At 50.2% G+C, this 16,239-nt stretch overlaps 1 protein-coding gene across 1 annotated transcript; it reads left to right on the top strand.

Moving 5' to 3' along the window:
* The first annotated feature begins 6,050 nt into the window (after window positions 1-6,050).
* On the top strand, window positions 6,051-14,498 carry ENDOU (endonuclease, poly(U) specific). Its single transcript, XM_079775428.1, has 8 exons — window positions 6,051-6,076; window positions 6,566-6,700; window positions 7,171-7,342; window positions 7,724-7,923; window positions 11,052-11,165; window positions 11,761-11,867; window positions 12,597-12,739; window positions 13,452-14,498. Exons 1-8 carry the CDS (start codon window positions 6,055-6,057, stop codon window positions 13,570-13,572), a joined length of 1,014 nt encoding a protein of 337 aa, XP_079631554.1. The 5' UTR covers window positions 6,051-6,054; the 3' UTR covers window positions 13,573-14,498.
* The last annotated feature ends 1,741 nt before the right edge of the window (window positions 14,499-16,239 follow it).

Raw genomic sequence — 16,239 nt, 5'->3', positions numbered from 1 at the left:
GGACAGGAAAACTTCTAGCTTAGTGTGAAGGAGTGGCCGCAGGGTTGATACATCCCAGTCTCAGGAGAGGACAGCAGCTCAAGACTTTTGGTCTCTGCCCTCGTTGGTTTGGCTCAGTGGATAGAGTGTTGGCCTGCGGACTGAAGGGTCCCAGGTTCGATTCCGGCCAAGGGCACATGCCCGTGTTGCGCCTGGGTTATGGGCTCGATCCCCCCCAGTAGGGGGCGTGCGGGAGGCAGCCAATCAATGATTCTCTCTCATTGATGTTTCTATCTCTCTATCCCTCTTCCTTCCTCTCTGAAATCAATTTAAAAAATAAAATAAAAAAATACTTTTGGTCTCTGGTGAGGAGGGGGGCAGAGGCAACAGTGGTTTCGGACATGCAGGTGGAGCCTGAGGGTGGTGATCAGATCTGGCTGTGGGATTGCTGGGGAAGTGAGGGTGGAGTGGCTGATGCCACCTTCTTTCCTCAGGTGGGAGGGAAGAGGCGCTGCTCTTGTCTGTCCTATTTCAACATCTCAGAACTTTGATGCAAGAATGTGAATCATACTGGGGAGCCTTTGGCTGAAGTAGGAAGCTGGTCCTGGAAATGAATTTTCTTAGTTGACTAGGTCTCCATGGAAACAGCATCTGGGCCCCTGTAGAGGCACAGATGTAGGTTGCCCCAACCATCAGAGGGGCACAACACTAGCATATGGGGACGCCCAGGCTCTGTTGGTGGGCAGAATGGATAGGGAGTGAGCATTCATACTAGCATCTTGACATCTTGGAGGGTGCAGAGAAATTTAGTACTTTATTGGGGGTGGGGTGGGGTGGTCATGGCTAAGCTCTTCATGGGGAATGGAGGAAGAATCTGAGTCTGAGAAGAAAGGCCAAAACGAAGAAAGGCGGCGTCAGAGAAGGGGCAGAGGGACGAGGGCAGCTGGTGGCTGGAGCAGGGACTCAGGTGCCTGGCCGGTGAGCGAGGCCCACACAGCACTGGTGTAAGCAGTAGGCATCGGGTGGTGCCCTGGTGTGAGGAGTCAGGGTGAGTGTCCCCAGAGCAGCACAGCAGGAAAAGTCCCTTTGAGGAACAGCTCCTCCCACCCCTCCCCTCCACCCCCAAATCCCAAGGTCGTCCTGAAGCCTAAGCTTACTGAAAGCGTGCAGGATCCCGGGCCAGGCTTCTTGCTGGGGACACAGCTCTTGAACGGAGATGAAGACGTCCACTCAGCTGGGGCCGGGGGTGGGGGTGTTCTCCTGAGCACCACAGAGCTGCCTATTCACGCGCAGCCCGTCTCAACGGGTGCCAGCTGCTGGAACGAAGCGAATTCTTTCCTCGGACTCTGCTGATCTGGCCCATTAGACGCTGCCCTGTTTTGTCTGAATTCTCTCCTTCGGATTCTGGGTGTACTGCCAGGCTGACCGGGCAGGCAGCTGACTGAGCCTTCCTCCTGGGCTGAACATCTCTCCTTAAGGTCTTCCCATTCAGGCTCTAAGGGAGCATCGCTTAAGATTCAAGAGGAGTTCCCTTGGCCTGAAGGTACAGGGGCCTGGGGCCTGCTCTTTTTTTAGGGGCAATTCACTGGATCCAGGCCTACCTTCCCAGCCACACAGGAGGCCCTGTACAGAAGGTGAAGTTGCCTCAGGCCCTGGGTAACCTTGACCTGACACCTCTTTGATGTAAGGAAAACAGACTTATAGTGGGGATGTCAGCTGGGAGACTGCCAGCAACATTCATCGTGGGCACCCCGGCCAAAGGGGAGGCCTAGCTGAAACCCAGGGAGGGAGTAGCCGGTTAGGCATGTCGGTGGGAGGGAAGACGGCTCCAGCCAGTCTGAATTCCTGTCACCTTGAAGACAAGCATAAAACTTTGCCACTGTTTATTTATCTCACAAACACTTGCATGGCGCTAATCCGTCATGCACTATCCTAAGTGCTTTACAAATACTAACTCATTTAGTTCTTGTAAATATTCTATGAGATAGGCTCATTATCATTTACAGATAAGGAAACCGAGGCACAGAAGGTCAAATAACCTGTCCACGATTGCATAGCCAGAAAGCAGCAGAACCAGAATCCCAGCCCCAAGCAGTTGGGTGCCAGACTCCAGGTTCTTCCACCTCCCTGCTGTGTCACCCTCATTAGCACAATATAACCCCTAATCCCAGAATCCAAAGCAGTAACTTAACCCATATCCTAATATTCACCTCTGCCCTAAACCCCGGCTAAATTGAGGTGCTATACCTGCATGGGATCATAATTAGAACCAAAATCCCAAATCTAGTCTAAGGCAAAACTGGGCTAATTTCTTCTCTCCCAGTCCTGACACATTCCACAGCCCTGAATGTGGTCTTAAAGCTATCCCCAATGCTTTACCCAAACATGACGACAAAATTGTTATTTTATCAATAAATTTAACTCAAGCCCAAATCCTAACTGTAGCACTTAATCTAAACCTAACTAACCCCAACCCTGGCCCAAATTAGGTTTCCGTTTCCTCATCCACACAAATTCCGGCACCGACAGTAACTCTGACTCTGATCTTGACATTCTCTAACCCACAGCCTGACCCTAACCCCAGCACTCGCTGAATCCAAACCTCAGGAACCTCAAATGGAAAGAAAGGCTCTGTTATCCCCCTTAAAGCCCCGAGGGGAAGGAAGGGCCCGACAGCCAGCTTCACCCCGGCTTGCACCCTCCACTGTCTTTGCTGCGGTGGGCGTGGTGGGACTTGTTTTCTTAGGAGTGGTGGTGGGTTTGTACCATTTCTTTTAAAATTTCTTGTCCTTATGCCCCTGTGACCAAAAGCTTGTTTCTGCAAGCCCTTTGGCTGGAGTACGGGATGTGGTCTGTGGTTACATAACGGCTTATTCCAAAGGCCAATTCTCACCCACACCCGCCTCATTCCCCACCCTGAGATAAACGAATCTGAGTGCATTCCAAAGATTCAAGAAACAGAAAGATGTGACTGTGGGGGGAGTAGGATGCAGAGAAGACCAGATGAAGGGGAGGAAAGAACAAAGAAGCAGAAAAGGGACAGGATGAGAGGAAGGGGATGGGTCAGGGGCAGGGGGCCGGGGGATCCCTTTCATCTACAGGACAGGTGAATAGTGGCCTCGGGGCCGCGCCCAGCCCACAGACCTCTTTATCTGGTCTGCCTGAATTTTTTTTAAAATTGGAAAATTTCACAGAAAAATGAAGGCTTCTCTTGAAGAACTAGAGGTTGTGGCAACACTGAGCCTGTATCCCAACATGGCAGCAGGTGGTTAGAGCTGACGGAGGCTGCCAGTTTCAGGCTGGGCATTAGTCCCAAATTTGTCACAGTCCCCACCTCTTCCTACTGCCTTCCTGCTTCTTCACTCATTTATGTCACAGGCCTAGCCCCATAGGCATTTGAGTGTGTGATCCTGCAGTATTGGGTGGGTGCTGGGCATAGTGCATTTGGGGCTGTGGAAGTACTTCTCCCTTGCAGACAGCAATGACCTTCCTTGCCAGGTGGGGTCCCAGCCCTTGTCTGTGAACCCTCCAGCTAGGGGTGCCTTGATGAGGAGAAGAGGATCCTCAAAGGGCTGAGTTTGTGACCCTTACCGCCCATAGGAGAAATGGAGTCATGCGCATCGCGCTGTAATGAGAAATTTAACCAAGATGCTGCCTGCCAGTGTGACCGAGAGTGTCCCTGGTACTGGGACTGCTGTGACGACTACCAGCACCTGTGTACTGGTGAGGCTCCTTGGGGGGGACTGGCGCGGGGTAAAGGGTCTGGAAAGCACAGTGGGTTGAGCCACGTCCATGCCAAGCCTGCCCCAGGGGCTGCTGGCTTGGATGGCCAGCAGTCTAGAACGGGATTCAGGACTGATGCCGGCGCTCAGGGGGCCCGGGATGAGGATACTTGGGCATGCAGCAGGGATCAGCAATTTAGACACCACTTGTCCCAGGTATTCTAAGATGTCCCCAGTGTAAAACCCCAACTTAAAATAAAACAGATTTTTTTTTTAATTTAATAACCTGATGGGTGGTTCTGATGGTAATCACACAGTATTACCCATTTACCTGGATTATCTGTCTGAACTATCAGGATTAATGATGTTTTGAAAGTTTAAGTAATTCCCCAAAAAGTAAAATGATAAACATTTCATTTTATTATGTATTCCAATACCAATGGTTACTCAACACTTTAAATAGCAAAAGTATAAAAAACGGCAGCATACTTTTCCCACGTGCATGCCCCCAGGGAGACTGGGCGACACAGTGAGGGTCATAGTTCACACCACTCTTCCTGTAGTGAGTAGGCCGAGTGGCCGCAACATCTCCAACCCTCATTCCCAGTCCAGCGATTAAATGGGACACGCACTGCCCTCAAGAGCCAGTCATTCTTCTGTTACTTCAATGGCACAGTCTTAAGTGAGTCATTTAAAAAAAAAGCACATCATTTTGAATAACCACCTGGTTTGCATGCTGCCGATGTTTCAGACTTTCAGGTAAACGATCGTCCGCTTCAGGACACAACGCCTAGCTAGGTTCACTGCCAAACCATGTGTCCTGACTCCCAATTTGGAAAACACGGTCCCTGGAGCCATGGTAGATCATGGCCCGCAAGATCACTGCATACGGCTGTGCGCATTGTGCACCGTGCGAGGGCACCTGGTGAGAAGGCAAATCGGATCAACATTGAATCTGTATCTTTCTTGCTAAGCCATGTGCTTGGGCAGATCTGTGCCTGCTGAAAGGAAGGGGTGACTTCTCCTAATTTGCCCAAAGGTGGTGTCTGCTGACCCAGTCCTGTGCCCACAGAGCTGCTTCTACCTTCTTCAATTTACACAAAAACACCACATTACTCGCAGGAATTCTGCTGATTGGGCGCAGGCGGGAGCACAGGCCCAGCGCTCACTGTCAGAAGCTGAGCCGCTCCTTTCTGCTGCTGCTGCTGTGCCCCACTCAGCAGACCCGGGAAGGCCCGTTAGACCATCACACTCGCATGTCTAGATAGAGACAACACTCAGCCAGGAGCCGTTGAATCTCTCTCTCTCTCTCTCTCTCTCTCTCTCTCTCTCTCTCTCTGATGTGCAACTCAAAATGTTACCAATGATGGTTGAGACCCTAGATCAGCTCACAAAAGTCTGTTAGCATAAAATGTAACTGAGTTTAGCACCCTGTGAATCGTCAGCACTCAGAACACAGCCTGGCACAGGGTACGTGGTCAGAAGATTCCTGGTGACTGAATGAATAACCTGACGGGTGGTTCTGATGGTAATCACACAGTATTACCCAGCGAACTCACGAATGGATTCCCAGTCACTTTGTCAGAGCGTCGTTTCTTTGGGGGAAAGTATTCCGCCGTGTGATGAGCAAGGAGCTCAGGGTCCCAGGAACATCCCTCCTCTTCCTCCCCACCCCAGCTCACCCGACTCAGCCCAGGGCAGAGGCTGCAGTCACGCAGCTTGCAAGCCAAGGGGATGGAGCAGCAAGAGGAATGGGCTTTTCTGAACACACACTCCCCCAAACGCAGGTGGCCATTGTCAAGTGTTGCAAAGAAAGAAGGGAAGGTGGTTACTCAGGAAGCAGTCCTTATTCCTGGAGGCCCTGGGCGGAGCTCCCTCTTGACTCCGATGGGGAGTTAGGACAGGTCTGGCATGTTCCTAAGTAAGGGCCTTGTCATTTGGAGAAGGTCAAGCCTGTCCACCTATCATAACCAAATCAGAGTTTCCAATCCAGAAGGGACCACCTCCTGCCTCCCACTCCCCTTTGTGTAGATGAGCATACGGAGACCAGAAGGTAAAGTGGTAAGGAGGGCTGCCACCTGGGGAGATTCTTTTCAATAATGGGTCCCCCTCTGGCTTCCATTTTCAGTTTTTCTCCTCCTTCCCTTGGTATTTGTTCATTGTTCCCTAGCGCCTGTTCCGTATTTTCTTCTACTACACGTGCTTGTCCCTGAGGCTGGGGGGAACTGAGAACCAGAGATAAAGGGAGGGGTCCCTCGGGGATGGCTGGTGACTTTACTTCTCTGTTTCAATGGAAGAGGACCCCAAAGAGCCAAAGCCGTTCCTGGAGCTGGAGGAAGAGATGGAGGAAGAGATGGAGGAGGCCCCGGCTAGCAGTGAGTCTAAGGGGACCTTCAGGATAAAGAAGGGACATGAGAGGGTGACAGGGGAGGGGCAGCCATATCAGCGGCAACAGGCCGAGGCCTACGTCAGACAGACCCCAAGTCCAGCACCTGGAGGTGGTAAGAGGGGCTCGCTGGACTCAGGATCTGGGCAGGAAGAAGCCTGAGGCCCTCAGCAGCCTGGGGGTGGGGGCTCTGGCAGGAAAGAGGGCCTGAGGCCCGCGGAGAGGCCGGAGAGGGAAGTGGAAGAGATTTTATTTTTAGAGTGGGGAGATTATAAAAACACAGGCCAGAAAGGAGAGTTGGGCATCAGAAAGGACTTCCTGACTGGGAAGGGTGTGGACCAATGAAGCTTGTTTGTTTCCCTTCCCCGGAGATCTTTAATAGAGTCAGGAGAGCCAACAAAGCTAAGTGTGGGGAACTAGCCGTGACCCAGCGACCTCTAGAGGTCCTCGGGGCACACACCTCCCTCTGCTCTCTCAGCCCTGTACTCAGCACCCGACTCCTGCCGGGGCCGCTGCCATGAGTCCTTCGACAAGCACCACCCATGCCACTGCAATGCCCGCTGCCCAGAGTTTGGGAACTGCTGCGAGGATTTCGAGAGCCAGTGTGGCCACGGTGAGTCTCCTGCTCCCTTTAGCCTCGCCCCAGGGACAGGGGGACCATCCAGAGCAATAGTTCTCCCAGTGGGGTCCCTGGGCCGGCAGCATCAGCATCCTCTGGGAATGTATTAGAAACGCTTCACCCTGGACCTACTGAATCAGAACCTCTGGGGGTGGGGGGGTGGGGGCACGAACCTGTTTCAACAAGCCCTCCAGGTGATTCTGATGCATGTCAAAGTTTGAGAACCTTCCTAGAGGAAGGGGCCAGTGTGGACATTGTCTGGACATTCTGTGGGCAAGGCCAGGTGCTGATTTTAAGGATCCTTAAGGTTCGATGCCCCTGTCCTCTGGCCACTAGGGGGCCTGACTGCAGCCCCTCTCCCTTGCTGCCAGCTTGTGGAAGGCGCCTGAAGGGGATGCATCAGACAGATGCCTCCTTCTGTCTACCCTCTGGCTCTGAGACACCCTTCCCCCAATCCCTCCCAGAGGGCTTCTCCCACAGCAGTGACGCCATAACCAACGAGGAGCTGCAGGCCATCTCTGAGAAGATCTACAGGGCGGACACCAACAAAGCACAGAAGGAAGACATCATTCTCAACAGCCAAAATGCCATCTCGCCCTCGGAGACCAGAGACCAAGTGGACCACTGCCCGGAGCCGTGCGTTCCTGTCATTCCTCTCCTGCAAAGTCTCCCCCTAGCTTGCTTCTTTTGATGCCTCAGCTCTTTTATCCTCCAGGCAGGAGGATCAAAGGGAGAGCAAAGAAATAGGTCTCCAGAGGCAGACAAAGCTACCTTGAGGGACTGTGGGCATCCAGGGGGGAGGGTTTCTGTGACTGGCCAGGCTGAGAACGTACCTAACCTTCCAGGAGCTGAAGTGTAAGGAAAGAGCGACCTCATGCAGGCCCTCAAGAGCATCTGAGGTCCCCATGCTGCTCCTGAACCCAACCCTCCCAGGCCTGCCCCGGCCCATCTAGCAGTCCTGGAGGGGTTTCTGCGCTACCTTCAGGCCTCTTACTGGGCCACCCTCCGCCTCCCTAGGCTCTTCACATATGTCAACGAAGAGCTGCTCTCCAAGCCGACCTACGCAGCCTTCATCAACCTCCTCAACAACTACCAGCGGGCGACGGGCCAGGGGGAGCACTTCAGTGCCCAGCAGCTGGCCGAGCAGGACACCTTCCTCAGAGAGGTCATGAAGACGGCTGTCATGAAGGAACTCTACAGCTTCCTCCATCATCAGAGTGAGTGAACCTGCCCCCGGCCCCAAGGCAGTGCTGAGGGCTTGGGTCTGTCTGCAGGAGAGCCAGGAACCTCTGGGGCCTCCACAGTGGGGAGAGTAAGAACATGGGTGGGGACTACATGGAGGCTGGTGTCCATTGTATGATGATGATGATGATGATTATTGTTTTAGTCCTCACCTGAGGATTTTCATTTATCTTTAGAGAGAGAGTAGAAGGGAGGGAGGGGGGGAGAGAGAGAGAAAGAATGTCAGCGTGAGAGAGTCACATCAACTGGTTGCCTCCCACACTCGCTCTGACCGGGGCTATAGATCAAGCTTGCATCTGAGGTACATGCCCTTGACTGGGAATCAAACCTGATACCATTTGGTCCAAGGGCTGATGCTCTAACCACTGAGAAAACTGGTCAGGGCTGGGTGTCCATTTTTTAAGGGAGAAGGGAGAGAGGGCCAGAGAGAAGCCCAAAAAGATCATGGACCCCAGCAGGACCCAAGACAGAATCTTCTGTCTGGCCAGGAAGTCACCCCATCTTTTGATTTACTCTCAGCTGCCTTGTTTACCTCCCACTCACTGCTTCAGTCTCAGGGTTCTCTGCAAGGTTGTGAGCCAGCCCGCTCCACCCAGGGCATGGTCAGCCACCTCAGCCGATCCCAGCTCAGCACCACTTTCCAGGCTTACAGCATCCCTGATTCTACTCCTTGCTCCTGCTAAGTCCAGGAAGGAGGTCGGCCCACTCCACTTTGGTTGTTGTTGGGGAAACAGCAACAGAAAATCAACAAAGGTTCAGAGGGGAAGGTTCTACCAGGAAGGGTTCTGATTGGAGTGACTCCAGAAACATGTGAATCAGACCAAAAAAGGTCAGGGCTGCGGAACTTCTTGGCACGGGTTGTGTTTGTTAGTGTCCTCCAGATTCCTTTCCTGCAATCCAGGCAGTTGGGCTTTGCCTCAGAGCGGCTCTGTCCAGGTCTTCCCTCCCTGGCCCTCTGGTCTCGGCTATGCATTCGGTCCAAGGGCTTCTGCCTTGACTTAGTAACATGCAGTTTTTTAGGTGAAGTCCAAGGCACATTTGTAATCCCTATGAAGAGGAGCAATCCTTCAACGCCCCCTGGTGTTCTCTTTGTAGTAAACACTCGAGAGAATTGGAGGTCCAGGCTGAGCCCTTCAACTTTTCAAGGTGGACATAACTGTAACTGGTGGAGGAAGTGGAAATGGGGAACAGTGCGGTAAAAAGATGGAGGCCCAGACAGACTAGGTGACTTGGCTGAGGCCACAAAGGAAGTTGTAAGCAGAGCCAGGCTGAAACCTAGGGTTCCCATACCGAGGCCAGGCTTTTGCATTGCTCACCCTGTCTTCATCCCTCTCCCTGTCCAAATTCCACTTGTCTTTAAAGTTCTAGCTCACATCCCACTGCATGTCTGAAGCTGTGCTTGCTGCAGCTCCCAGCTAGCTGGCTTTCATCATCTCTTCAGAGGTCAAGGGTTTGGGGTCTGGCCCCAAATAGCCTTGGTCCAGAGAGACTGGATTAGAGTTCGGCTCTGCCACTTACTAGTGGAGTGACCTTGGACATGTTATCCTACTTGTCTGAGCCTTATCTGTGAAATGGGGTCTTGGAGGACTTACGCTTATAAAGCACTCAGTGGAAAGCCTGGCACCAAGAAAGTGGTTGCCATTCAGATTGTGAAACCATTCTGTTATTCTGTGCAATTTAGTCTTGTTTTCCAATTGTGTTTTAAGTCCTTGAAAGAAGGGACTATGTCTGGTATCATGTTTGTATCCCCTACACACAATTCTGGGCACTAAACAGTTGGTATTTGATGGCTCCTTCATTTAGACCACCAGCCATGACCTTTTCCTTGGGTCCCAACTGCCTTTTCGACATCCCTACCTGCCTATCTAATGGTATCTCTTTGGAACTTAGTGTAAAGAGGTTCCTGCTTCTTTCTCAGTTTTCCCCATCCCATAAATGACACTGCAGACAGACCCAGTTGCTCAGGTGAGCAGTCCAGGAGTTATATTTGACTCTTCTTTTTACCTCACTGTTCCCCATTTCCACTTCCTTCACCAGTAACCTCTATTATGTCCACCTTCAAAATCTATCCCTGGCCCTCGCTGGAGTCACTCAGTTCGGAGCATTGTCCCATGCACCGAGAGGTCAGGTTGCTGGTTTCCAGTCAGGGTGCATGTCCAGGTTGAGGGCTCAGTCCTCAGTAGGCAGCCAATTAATGGTTCTCTCCCATTGATGTTTCTCCCTCTTTCTCCCTTCCCCTTCCCCTCTTTCTCTAAAATCAGTAAAAACATATTTATTTAAACAAATCTATCCCTGATCTGCCCACTTCTCACCCCTCCTCCATGGCTTCCACCACAGTGTAAGCCACTACCACTTGTAACCTGGACAAAGTGTTAGCCTCAAAACTGGTCTCTCTGATGCTCATATGCCCTGCTGACTTTTTTACACACACAACCAGAGTGATTTAAAAAAATGTTTTTATTGACTTCAGAGAGAGGAAGGGAGAAGGAGAGAGAGATAGAAACATAGATGATGAGAGAGAATCATTGATCAGCTGCTTCCTACATGCCCCCTACTGGGAATCGAGCCCATAATCAGGGCATCTGCCCTGATCGGGAATCGAACTGGCAACCCCTGGTGCATGGAATGATGCTCAACCAACTGAGCCACACCAGCCAATCGAGGAGTGATTTTGTTAAAATCCTTTGTCTCTGATTAGTGTTATCTTCTCAGAGAAGCCTTTCTGATCTTCTTTTCTGGAAGAGCTCCTACCACCATCCCCACCTTCAGTCATCATGGGATAATCTTCTTTATTTCCTTCATAGCACTTATCTGAAACCATATTGTTTACTTATTGTTTATTTGTTTATTATTTGTCTCTACTGGAATGCAAACTGTAAAGACAGTGCTCTAGTCCTGTGATTCCCTGCTGAATCTTTCACCTTTAGATCTGGGCCTCGCACAAAACAGTTGCCCCATAGATCACTGTTGAATGAACAATTGAATACATTTGTTGGTTGAACCCATGTGTCTCTTGACATGATGGAGCAGGTGGCCCTTCCTTCCTCCCCAGGATCTGGTCCTGCCTTCCCCTCTCTTAAATCCTCTATGTTTCTCTCCCCAGACCGCTACAGCTCTGAACAAGAGTTTGTCAATGACTTGAAGAACATGTGGTTTGGGCTCTATTCAAGAGGCAATGAAGAGGGGGACTCAAGTGGCTTTGAACACGTCTTCTCAGGTAGGATCACTCTCCTTGGAAAGAAAGAGATGGAGAGATAGCTTCCCTCAGGATTGGACATTGATGAACCCGCAGCTGCACCAGCTAGCAGGGAGGGACACGTCTACACCAAGGCTGAGAGGGTGGGGTCTGAGGAGTCACTGTTGAGGAACCGTCTAAGGGCGAAAGAGGACTAGATGCCGGGCTCACAAGGGGCACATGTAGGAAGGGAGACATGTTGGAGGCCATGGCTGTCTACCTCTGAATGGTCCTCTGCTTCCAGGGCTTTGTCAGCGGCTTCCCAAGAGGGCCTTGGTCTTTCTGCCCACTGCACTGACCCATAAAGCTCCCAGCAAGTCTGGTTTGCTCTTTGAGGAATGTATCTCAGACTGGTTACCAGAGTCAGCCAGGAATTTCCCCAAGGGCTTGAGCTGAAAGGGGGGCTTTCTGGAGGTAAAAGTTAGGAATGCAAGGGACTCTGAGCAGTCTGGGCAAGGGGCTGAGCAGGTGGAAAGTCTAGGAGCCAGAGACTTGAAAAGTGAGACAGCCTTGGCATGGGAGGGACAGAGGGGCTAGAGGGGAGGCCCAATCACCCACGCTGCACTCTTTATTACAGGTGAAATAAAAAAAGGCAAGGTCACTGGCTTCCATAACTGGATCCGCTTCTACATGCAAGAGAAGGAGGGCCTGGTTGACTATTACAGTCACATCTATGATGGGCCTGTGAGTACTGAGCGCTGACCCCGTGGACGCCTTGTTTAGTAGCCAGACTTTCTGACCTCGTTCTGCATTCCGAGCAGTCAGACTTGTCTCTCACCCTGACCTTCATTGGTAGCTAATGGGGATTACGAACTTGACTTCCACATCTGCTGGACAGTGGGTTTAGCCAGCCAGGACACTGGGATTCCTTTCCAAACCATGAAGGCTCCCCAACTGCAGCGGCAGGAGGCAGAGGGCACCATCTCTGGATGGGGCTGCGGGCAGGGCAGGGATCTCAGAGGGGAGAACCAGTCATGCAATTACTTCCTGCCTGAATTTTCTTAGAATGTGGTGTCAGCTGGAAGTTTCATCAGGTTAGTCTGAGTTAAACTTTTTATAAAAATGAAACCTTTACCGCCCGGTGCCAGAAAATAATTTGGGAGTGATAAACGATCCTTTTCTTCCACGTGTGAGGGCCATAGGGAACAGATATGTCCCTGTTCCCCAGGCATCGATCATATGGATGCTGACTCTGGCCTCCCTGGGAGATATGCACTGGCAGCTCCAGACACAGGGTCGGAGAGGGGCTTACACACTGTAGTAGGAGGGACTGTTTATTTGAAGAATCCAGCCTCCCCCGAAAGTTCACACAGACACCCGTTGGCCTTCAACAAAATCTGGCAGACTGCTGCTGTTTGCTTCCACTCAGTCAGCCTCCACTCTGTGGCATTCATACCCCTTCTCTGTCCGCAGTGGGAGTCTTACCCTGACGTGTTAGCCATGCAGTTCAACTGGGACGGCTACTATAAGGAAGTGGGCTCAGCTTTCATCGGCAGCAGCCCCGAGTTTGAGTTTGCACTCTACTCCCTGTGCTTCATCGCCAGGCCAGGCAAAACGTAAGTACTGGGCCAGCCAGGCCAGGGGGGCAGGCTGGGGCCGCAGGCTGGCCTCAGCCAGGACTGTTGGGAGACCTGGATTCTGCCACTCGGTGGCTCAGAGGGTATGGACTGGGCCTCAGGGTTCTCACTTGGGAAATGAATCTATCAGATTGGAGGCTGCCAAACCTCATCTTAGCCGAAGAACTGCCGCCCCTCTTTCCTCCAAGTGAAATCTTATGAGGACCTTAATGTATGCAACAGTGAGAAATGGAGTTGCCCTGGTGTTCCAAGCCTCTTTGATTGCCCCTGAGGCTGCTTGGGGGAACCCTGGAGCCCCAGAGAGTACTGTTGAAACCACTGGGCCTCATGTGCTCTAACATTTGAGGACTGGGTCCTGTTACCTCTGAAACCCTACGCAGACATTTAATTTCTGGGGGTTCAGCTCTAGAGTCTGGGATTTTAGAGTACTGCTCTGGGAAAGATGAAAAGCGTTGTTGTTTTTTTTTGTGTGTGTGTGTGTGTGTTTAAGAAGATAGGAAATAGGCATAGATTTTGAAAGGGCTCCATGCACGTGGGGAGCTGGAGGCAGTGGCTGAAGTAAGCGGTGGCAGCCTCTTAGAGGCCTGTTAAGAGAGTCTGGAGTTCTGCATGAACTGGGCTTGTTCCTTCCTGTCTGGGGACAGGGGTGGAGTGAAGCAGGAACCCATGATTTGATGATCTTTCTCCACAGGTGCCAGTTAAGCCTGGGTGGATATCCCTTGGCCATCCAGACCTACACCTGGGACAAGTCCACCTACGGAAATGGCAAGAAGTACATCGCCACAGCCTACGTGGTGTCTTCTACCCGATAGAGCTTGGGGCCAGAAAGGGGCAAGAGGGCAGTGAGAGCTTTTGCGGGACGGAGATGCTATCCGCTCTGGGCTGGAGGGGGGATGGAGGAGACTGGGAGGGATTCCCAAATCCAGACATGTCCATATGGGAAAGAGAGAAAAGATACAAATTAGAAAAATGCAGGGAAACAGTCAAGGCTTTGTCCTCCAGCATTTTGGAAATGGCATCCAGACACAGAAGGTGGGGCCCTCCATAGCTCTTTGCCCTGACGGAAGTTGGAACTGTGAGCAAGTCCTTGACCTCTCCAGGCCTCAGGTTTCCTTTTAATGTAAGGGAAGGGGTTTGCCCCCTCTCCTCTTTTTTGGGGTTGGGGAGAGGGCAAACCTGATGAATTATTACTGTGAAAGTGTTACCAATTGTTCTTAGGAAGAACGGCTGATAGACATTCAAGATTACTATAATGGCTGTTATTGTACACAGCTCTGCAAACAGCAATTCAGCCCTATGTTGGGGCCGCAAAGAAATCAGGCCATGGAAATCAAGCATGGGTATTTGGTCTTTTCTAGGGTTACATCCTCTCAGAGGAGGGTCTGGGAGAACTCCAATGCTAGACAGAGAGGATCATGGGTTGACACAGTGAGTGGGCTGGCAGGGAGTGGACTTCTCCAGGCCTGGCAGTTTTGACAGCCAGCTCAGTAAATGCATCAAGAACGTTCCTGCTTATAGCTCTTTAGTGCAGTTACAGAACTGTATTTTGATCCCAAATAATCTGTGAAAGAGTTCCCCCATCGGAGGATTTTGCATCAGAAGAAGAAAGGAGCCTATAGCTTGGTGTCATAAACAATTATTTTAAGGCTTAAGCAGCAACAAACTCTAGAAGGGAAGACCAGGGAGACTGCATTTCAACCTCAATTATGCATTTCTCCCCTAACTCCACTGAGAACCAGATGCTGTTCCACAGAGCCAGGCTTGAACTACAGTTTAGAGGGTTTGAGTCTCCAATTAAAGGCATTTAAGAAAATTTGAAATGTGTCTCTTCTTTGCAACTGGCCTTCCTCAAATGTCTGTCTCCCTGCTTTTGCCCAGGAACTGGGCCGGGAGTGGTACTTCTGCTTTCAGTGTTTCTTCAGGATGGCTTGGAGAACTGGTATCTCGGTGAAGTCCCTGAGGACTCACCAAGTCCCTCTAGCAGAGATGGGGAGAGAATTCTTCCTGGTGGACTTGTAATGTGAAGAATGGGAGGAGTGTACTTCTGGCTTCTGGTTCCACATATAGGAGCTTGGAAGTTGCCACTCCATCCCAACAAGTGAAAACAGAACAGACTGGAAAACCAACAACTCTCCTTGGATTCGTAAGAGAAGAGAGGACACAGTGAAACCCCTGCCCCCAAGATTGGAAAGACAGGAGACTGTAGACAGGGCTTGCTGGAGAAGAGATTCTGGAGCAGAAACCAGTGCTTTCCCCCAACACAGGCAGGAGAAAAGGACCCATTTTGAAATATTCCAGAGCACTGTCTTTCTTAAAGCCTACTGTCAGGGGAAACTAATTAGTCAGAGCTTAACCTGAGAGTGCGGGGGGAGCAATAACATTTGTTAAAGCTCTTACCATGTCCCAAGTTGTGCTAAATAGGCGTTTTACATTCATTTTCTCTCTCCGGTATGTATTTTTTTATCTTCACTATTTTAATTATACCTAAACAACTGGGATTCAGATTATGCCTCATTTTACAGATTACATTCTCAGTAAGTAGCAGAATCAGGGTTACAAAATTCAACCCTTTTCCTCAGGTTATAGTGAGCCTGGGTTTCTAGCAGTACTGATTCATTCATCCTTCTTTCAAAGGATACTTACTAAGGCCTGGGACAGAGGTTACTGGTTGCCCCTCAATATTTGCTCTCCTCTTCTTCCTTATTTATTGGATTCTTAGTTTTTAGATGAGCACATGACTGCCCAAAACTAAAAATGCTCAAACTCCCTTGAAGAGAGAAGGCTGCCATTATAGGCATAGTTTTTTGTAGGCCAATGGAAGCCTCAGAATTAGGTGCTGATGGCCATGGAGACCATTGGACTCACTCCTCTCGCTTTGATTCTGTTCTCAATAAACAACTGTCTTGATTATTGTGAGCTGAGAGAGAAAGAGAATTCACCCAAGGGTCTATGAGGTGTTACCAGACCAGCCAGGTGGCTCTTTCCTCTCCCATCTCAATTGACTCTGCCAGAATTAATTTTAAAAATACAGTTGCTTTTGTTAAGAACATCTATACATCAATATCTGCTTTAAGTTTTTTACTATTAATTTTTAAAACAAAAATCTCTTAGTTATCTATTCTCTTAACACAAAAACCAAAGTAAATTTACTAAATTTCATTAGTAAATATTTTAATGAGATTAATGATTTGACCACTATGATTTTAAAATACAAAGATACCAAATAATTATACAGTGGGAAAGATGTGCTAATAATATGACCTTGTAAGGGAGGGCCCGAGGGAGGTTTTTCATTGACCATTACCTGGCTTAGTGGTTCCCAACCTCAACTGTACAGCTATATCCTGTGACTTAAAAAATCATGATGCCCAGGTTGTATAAATTAAATAAGAATCTCTGAGATCAAATAAGATCTCTAGAAATCAAACACCTTTTCATACTCCCTAGGTAATTCCAAAGTCTAATCAAATTTTTGAGAG

The sequence above is a fragment of the Cnephaeus nilssonii genome, assembly GCF_951640355.1.
Source record: "Cnephaeus nilssonii genome assembly, chromosome: 6".
Taxonomy (NCBI): domain Eukaryota; kingdom Metazoa; phylum Chordata; class Mammalia; order Chiroptera; family Vespertilionidae; genus Cnephaeus; species Cnephaeus nilssonii.
The sequence above is the reverse complement of the archived record's forward strand: the minus strand, read 5'-3'. Positions and strand labels throughout refer to the sequence as shown.